This window comes from Vombatus ursinus, unplaced genomic scaffold (genome assembly GCF_900497805.2).
Source record: "Vombatus ursinus unplaced genomic scaffold, bare-nosed wombat genome assembly UNPS02010193.1, whole genome shotgun sequence".
Lineage (NCBI taxonomy): Eukaryota > Metazoa > Chordata > Mammalia > Diprotodontia > Vombatidae > Vombatus > Vombatus ursinus.
Window position 1 is genome coordinate 8,451,293 of NW_020949971.1, and position 7,773 is coordinate 8,459,065.

General features: G+C 55.7%; 1 protein-coding gene across 1 annotated transcript; it reads right to left on the reverse strand.

The window, feature by feature from the left end:
• Positions 1 to 59: 59 nt before the first annotated feature.
• Positions 60 to 7,474, reverse strand: CCNA2 (cyclin A2). The gene is made up of 8 exons (XM_027853649.1): positions 7,229 to 7,474; positions 6,422 to 6,671; positions 5,362 to 5,477; positions 5,046 to 5,269; positions 3,070 to 3,277; positions 2,326 to 2,439; positions 1,713 to 1,846; positions 60 to 1,051 (listed from the first exon to the last, which is right to left on the reverse strand). The coding sequence occupies exons 1-8, from the start codon at positions 7,472 to 7,474 to the stop codon at positions 1,003 to 1,005; spliced, it is 1,341 nt and encodes a 446-aa protein (XP_027709450.1). The 3' UTR covers positions 60 to 1,002.
• Between the last annotated feature and the right edge of the window lie 299 nt (positions 7,475 to 7,773).

Here is a 7,773-nt window from a genome sequence, read left to right on the forward strand (position 1 = left end):
TGATTGTAGACAGTTGAGGGGAAGGCCCAGAGAGGCAGGTGGCATGGTCTGAGGGACAGACCTCCCTGGAGGGGCTGGGCCACTGAGTCGTCACTTAATCTCTTAGAATATTTCTTTCACCTGAAAAATGGGGCCTGTTTCTATCCCACATCAGGTCCTAATTTATAGTCAGGCCCCAGGTCCTGCTAGTTGCTAGCTATACATACAATCCATTATTAATATGAAGGATGACTTGGAGTTTCCTCCCTTCTGTTTGGGGTTTGGCAATGTCACTAAGGCTGCAAAGAAGGCTTTCAATCTGTAGGGACCAGCCTGAGAAACGCCCTTCTGCCCATCAGCAGCTCCCTCTGGGTCGTCAGGGTCCACAAGTGGTGTGCATCATCAAGAAGAAGGGCTACACATGGTTTCTGTTTAAAATCCCAATCTATTTTACACCACGAGAGCTGTATAGGCAGCAGGCGAGATAGCGCCACAGCACTGGCGGATGGCACACACACGGCCGCCTGCAGGGACTTGCTCCAGAAACACCATTCCCTACCGTCACCCGCGCTGGAAGAGTGTGTCCGGGCTCAGGTGCTGATGCTGTCCCGAGCCACGCCAATCTTAGGGAAGTCCGCCAACATTCTAAACTTTATCCTGGAAAGTCCTCCTACTGGGCTGTCCTGTACCGCTGCTCATGTTCAAACACTCCGTGAGCGAGCCAGGTTCTGACCACAGTCTTCACCTGTTAGGGGCGTCCAAATTCTTATCCTAAGGTACAGGCTTGGTTATACTCACTATGCATAAACAACACCACTTAAATCTGCAGCTAAACATGCAGGACAATTGCACATAGGAAAGATTTACATTTAAAATCATAAAAATCAAAAAAGGTACTTCATAATCTGTAATCGACCACAACTTGGGCTTTGTGAAGTGATTCTTTGTGAAGAAACCTGGGCCCACAATAAAAGCTGTCCAGCACGGCTTCTGCTGGAGTCACAACTATAAGGCTCTCGCTCACTATAAGTTTAGCGTCTCTGGAGGGCTGATGAGGGATACGCCATGGTACCTGCGACGGAGAGAGAAAACGAAAGGGAAATTCAGCCCCCTTGGAGGAGCAGCTTCTGCATATCCCTGACCTTGGCTAAGATAAAACTGGTGGGCTCACGATGGGAGGGACCGCAGCGTTGGTACAAAAGCTCACCCTGTACTTATTTACCCTTCCTTGTCTGAGGTCTATGAATTTAGAGGTTTAGTGGGAGCAGCTTCTCAAGACAGGCATAGTTTGTGTGGCGGGATAAAGACATTCAGGGGTGAGGAGAGCATAGAAGTTTATGATTTAACAACCATCTGGGTATGTGTGCAAAGCCCCATGGACGGTCAGGGTATCCTATCTTTCCTTCCCAAATCCTCCTCCTCTCTTTCTCTTGACAGGTCAGAGGCCCCCATCCCTGTGCCTCCACTCAAGACGGGGAATACCATCTGATTCCCCAGCCACGTGAGGGCCAGGGAAGGTTTTGCCCTTTCTCTATCTCTAGCACTGAGCACAATGCCCACAGGGCACACAGTAAGCACTTAATAAATGCTTGCTGGCTTTTAAATGTCGTATTCTGACCTCCAGAACAGATCATTTATAAATCATAAAGACATGCAGCCACACTTTGACAGAAACGTGCTTGCTTCACCGGGGTTACATGAAAAGATTTCCACTCAAGCAGATGCTTTCTTACTTTGCCGTCTTGTATTTTTCCCGTATAGACTGCTGTGCGTGCTGTGGCGCTCTGAGGTAGGTCTGGTGGAGGTCCATTAGACAGGGCTTAAGACTTTCCAAGGTGTATCCTGTCTGTTGGATTAATGACTCAGGCTACAGGAAAGAGACAAGAGCAGGGCATTTAGATGAGTGCAGATCCCTTTTCTCCTGGACCAGGAAGGCCCGCCCAACTGGGAACGATGCTGTGGCTCCCCCAGAAATGAGTCAAGCACCATCTTTTCATCATTCCCCATTTTTTAGACTCAAAAGATTCTTGAAATAGGTTGAGTTAAAGCTTGAACCAGAGCAGAGGCACTGGCCGGCCTATGGAGCTGCAGTTTCTCTGCCCTTCGGCTGAATGTGTCTTAATGTTCGCTTCCTTCAGTAGCTAGCTAACTTGCTTGTTTTTCTATCAAGGGGAGGAATGTTTGTCCTTACCCCGGTCCCAGGATTGTTTCCCAAATGTGATTTGTAAGCCAAATACTGCTCTATAAATGGCTTTTCCTTCATAAAAGGAAATCAGGAAACCATTACGATTTCACATTTTATAAAGACAGCTCTTCAGCACTATTTGCAGGGCCATAAATACATACCCAGCTTTTCCCAGTGATGGTGTAGAGGGCTATGTGAAAGGCAGCTCCCGCAGTCACTGACGGTAAGTATTTCAGGTATGGGTCAGCATCAATTAAACTCAACTCTCCCAGAAACTAGAAATGTTAAAGTTTTCATATTTAATGATTAATTTCACTTCTACCTGAGACGTTAACAAAAGTTTTATGTGTCAACATGAATAACAGAATCTAACCTGGTGGGGATATTTAATGAGCTACCAATTGCAGTCCTTTCTCCACAATAAATTCTTATTACTAACTGGCTTTTCCGTTGGCTCTGGGCCTCTGTAGCCTCATGCTTAAATGGAGGGACTGTAACTGACCAAGGACGGGGAGGCTGGTGAAGGATTCCGAGTTAGGCCCTAGGAGATCAGCTGGAGAAGTTAACTTGGAAAAGAGAAGGTCTGGGCCAAGGGCTCCTAACAGTCCATGAGCTGCCTACTATTTTGGTCGTTGTATTTCACCATCATTGGATTCTTGGGTGGTATTTTATGCATTAAGCATTCTGAGAAGCGATCCAGGACCCAAAAGACTCCTGATGTAGGGGGAGGGGATGTTTGCTTTCAACTACCTGAAGGGCTGCTTTGTAGAAAAGAGGTTAAAATCATTTGGCCCCAGCAGGCAGAGCCAGGCACAGTGCGTGAAAATTATGGCGAGGGAGACCGATTCCACGTAAGGGATGCCTTTGCAGTCATGAGACATCCCATGATGACTCGGGACACTTACCATTGCTAAACTTTCCACTTTGGAATTGGCCTGCTGCTGATGCAGGAAATACTGAGTGAGAAACTGGTTGATTGTTGGGGCGGCGAGGTCGAAAGCCAGCACTTTGAGCACCAGGTGCTCCATTCTTAGGACCTGCTTCTTGGTATATGTGTCATCTGTGATGTACACAAACTCGGCCACTTCTGGGGGGTAGATCTCTTCAAACTTTCTAGAATGGAAGAAAGCAGCCAAAATCAGTGCTTTTAGATGGAAACAAAACCTGTCTTCCTCCAGTAAGTGCCTTCATCGTCAAAGCTATCAGCAGAAACCTGGCCGACGGCCTGCCGTGAAGGGATCATGCTCTGGCGTGGCTGAGGGCCTCCTAGTCCTAACACCTGGTGGCACAGCCATCTGCTCACTGCCCCCAGACAGCCTCCAGGCAGCACACCCAGTGCACCAAGCCCAAACCACAACTCCTCAATTCTCCCATTCCACCAAGGGTACCACTGCTTCCAGGCACCCAGCTCACCACCTCAGGCCTCTCTGACTGCCCCAAAGCTGCCCAGTCTTGCCAGCCTGTCTTGACATCTTTTACTCACAGCCCCCACTCCCAGTTCGGTTCTCGTGTCTCACCTGGACTACTGCAGTAACCTCCCACCTGGTCTCTTGGTTGGTGCCTCTGGGATCACATATAGATACCTCGGTTACAATTCTAGCAACAGCCAAATGCCTTCTTGCTCTTCCTTTCCACAGGCTGTCCCCCAGGTCTGGAATACTAACCTCCAACACTTAACCCCAGTGACTTTCTGCGTATCTCCTCAACAGTGAGGCCTTCCCTGATTGCTGCAGCTGATAAAACCCCCTCCCACCTCCTGCTCTTCCTTGCCATACGCTTGTATCTCCACGGTAGCCCCCCTCAGGAGGTAGGCACCTTGGGGACAGACTCTGGTCTTTGAATTTCTAGCTCCCGGCTAGCAGAGACACTGGTACATCGTGGGGACGTGATGCTTGCCAAATGCAGCTGAGTGCACAGACCTGGTTTGGAAATGCGGCCCTGCCACCACTGGATTCTAGGTGGTCCCCTCCCTGCTCTAGGCCTCTGAGGCTTCACGGGGAGAACGGGGTTAGACTTGACCTTCTGCCCCAGCTTTGGCTCCGCCTTCGGCCCTCAGCCCTATGGGAAGACCCAAATAGCAGTGCTCCAACTTGTTATGTGAATGGAGGAAGGTTCTTTATGTGGCTGGACCCCTGGAAGAGTCCAGCCAATGCTCCAGGAATCACGATGCTAAAACCAAAGCACTGAAGCAGTTCTGTGTGGCAGGAAGATTTATTGAGGCATCTCGTAATTACCAAGGACACAGACCGTTACACTTGAGAGGGACACAAAGCTGGCGACAAGTAAAAGGTGAGGGACTGTAGGAAACCACACGAGCATGGGGCCCTAAGACCGGGAGTGAGGTGAAGTGAGAAGGGCAGGATGGGCAGCTGGCCTGTGGTAGGAGGGAGGGGCCGGACCCAAAGAGTGGTGGTGCCAGCACCCAAGCGCCAGACAGGACGAGGAGCCGTTGCTGAAGATGGTGGCCCTGTGTGGAAGGAGCCCACCATGAACCTAAGCGGGGCTCCAGCTTCTGAACTGGTGCTGCCCTCTACTGCCTGAATGAGCCACCTCCAAAATAGGAGAACAGCCCCTCTGCTAAACACTGCTACACTCCCAAAAGCAAAGGAAAATCACATGTGTAGCCACACACTGAAAACTCACGCTCCTTGATGAGCTCAGGTCTTCTATAAGCCAGATATGGAAGAAAGTTCAGACCGACACGTTAACTTTTTGGAAAAATGCAACATGCTTGCCCGCCCCATTCCTGCCATAGGTGTGAGCCATCACGCCCCCACTTCCATGGTCAGGTCTCTGAAAGCCGGCCTGGCTCACCAAGCGATCAGTAAGTCACTCAATCCTGCCTTGAGGGGAGCCCCCCCCCCACGGGGGACCGACTTACGAGGCCAGGAGCATGGCAGCAGTCCCGACCAGCTGAAGCTTCCCCCGAAGCACCGACATGGAGGACAGGAACCGATCGATGTAGTTCACGGCCAAGTGGAGGGTCTCATTCTGGAGCTTGTACTCCTCCCCCACCTCCACCAGCCAGTCCACCAGGATGGCACGCATGCTGTTGGTTATGTCTGGCTGCTTCTTCATGTAGCCCACCTTGGGCTTACACTTGACCTGGTGAGAGAAGTGAACGGCGAGGGTGAGGGTGGCCGGACCCTGTGCGCTGTCTGGATGAGCCAGCTGTCCCTTCCCAGACTCTGATTTACCTCCATTTCCCTAAGGTACAGATAGATGTCTTCATGGTAGTCAGGGACCTCGTTGACGTTTGGCGGCCTGTCTTCCGGTTCCAGCACCACTGACATGTCCATGGTAAGGGGAGATTCTGAGAACATTTCGGGAGACACGGGGCCAAGGTTAATCATCTCATTGCCTCAAGTGTTTAAACGGTCGAAATTCAGAGGATGCCTGACCCCAGTCAACCGGCGACCCTGGTAAATGGGATTCCTACAAATGACATCCATCCTCTTTCCAGCCATCTCTAGGAACAATACCAATGCCTCGAGTTTCTATAGCACCTTAGCTTCTCCAGCCATTCCGTGAGGAGCACCCACATTCCCATTCTTCGAACAAGGAAGCTGAGGTTCAGAAGTGACAGCACGCCCCCAAGGTCACACTGCTAGCATCAAATCTTGCAGACGCCTCCCCTGCATTTTAAGGGAAGACCTAGCCTAGCTTATGTGGCCCGGGGACCGCAGTGGATACTGATACTGTCTTACTCGGTGAGTAATTCTATGCGGCTACCGACACGGACTTAATATACCAGCGGTGATAACTGCAAACATCTGTGTGACACCGTGCTAACAAGCACTTTACAAACATTATCCCATCTGATTCTCACAACAACCCGGGGAGGCAAGTGCTATGATGATCCCCATTTTACAGCTGAAGAAACAGCGGCTGAGAAGTCAAGTGACTTGCCCAACTGACTCCAGGCCCAAGCTGCCTCTAACAGCCGTACCCTACGGGTACGGCAGAGGGAGCGCAGACTTAACTTCTGTGGGGGCGCTAGGGTTGGCGCGTGGGCTGCAGGCAGGGGTCTCCTGAAGGGGCAATGCCACCCCGGCCTGGGCTTTCACACGGCCTCTGCTAGGACACCAGGGGTAAGTGTCTCAGCACACCCCCGACCTCGCTAGGAGAGCAGGTCCGCAAGGCTGGCAGGGGCGTCCTGGGATGTGAGAAGGGCACCAGCACGGCTCTGCTCCTGCCTCCATCTGGACTGGGCTCGGCATTCAGGGCCCCAAGCGCAGACCAGCTGCAAAGGCTCACCAAAACTGCCGTCCATCGGATAATCAAGGGGCACCAGGGGCTTCCTGGGCTCGGGCAGCGACAGGGCGGAGTGGAAGCCCAGCGCCTCATCCTCGGGGTCCGCCTTCTTAGGGGCCTGAGGCTTCTTCCCGGGGTCGGCCTCCGGCTCATCCACGTGAATCGTGAAGGTGGGCTGCTTACTGGTGGCGTTCCATGGCGGGACGATGCCCTGCTCCTCGTGGATGGGGACCTCCCTGAGGGGCGCGACCACCTGCAAATACACCCGGGGTCACCTCGCAGGGAGGGGGCAGCTGCTGGGGCCCCCCACCCCAGCCTCCTGGCACCGTCAGGGAGGGGTCAGCTGCTGGGCCTCCCGCCCCTTGGCATCCGCAGGGAGGGGCCAGCCCCCCCCACTGTCAGAGAGGGAGGGATCTACTCCTGGGGCTCCCGTCCCCCCCCCCGCCCCTTGGCACCGTCAGGGAGGGGTCAGCTGCTGGGCCTCCCGCCCCTTGGCACCGGCAGGGAGGGGCCAGCTCTCGGGGCCCCCCCCCACCATGAGCCTGGGCACTGCGGGCCGGGAGGGAGGGCGGGCAGGCGCAGCCCCTTTGTGCCGGGCCGGGAGCTTGACAGCTGCCACTTCCTGGGGGGAGGGGGAGGGGCGGCGCGCTGCTCCCGCGATCCCGCGCAAAGGCGGCCCTCCCTCCGGCTCGGGCGGGGGCGGGGGGGTGCTGCGCTGCCGGGACCCCCGGCCCACGGCGGAGCGCGGGGCCTCGGGGCGCGCGCCGGCCGGGCAGCGTTCCAGCCCGCCCTCCCGCGCCCGCCTCTCACCCTGCGGCTCTTGGACTTCTGCGGCGCCAGCGCCGCCGCCGGGCCGGGGCCGGGGCCGGGGCCGGGGCCGGGGCCCGGGGCCCGCACGTTGGCCCGCAGCACGCCCAGCACGGTGCGCGGCCTGGCGGGCTCGGCGCCGCCGCGCTTGTCCGGGTGGATGTTCTCCTGGTTCTCGTCGGGGCCGGCGGCCCGGGGCAGCCTGGGGGGCTGCGGCCCCGCCGCGCCGGCCGCCGTGTGCCCCAGCATGGCGGGGGGCCAGCCCGCCGGGGCCCGGCTCCTCTCCGCTCCGCTCGGCTCGGCTCCCCGCGCTCCGGGCCGGCTCGGTTCGGTCCGGTCCGCACGCACGCACGCACGCACGCACGCACGCACGCACGCGGGAGGGCACACGGGCGGGCGCACCGGCCGGCCAGGACACGCGCGGCAGCAGCAGCCGCGGCCCCGGGCTCCTCGCCGCAGTTCAAGCGTCCCGCGACTATTGAAATGGGCCAATGGAAGCCGCGGGCGTCGGCACGTCAGCGCGCGCACGCGGGCCGGGGAGGGGAGGG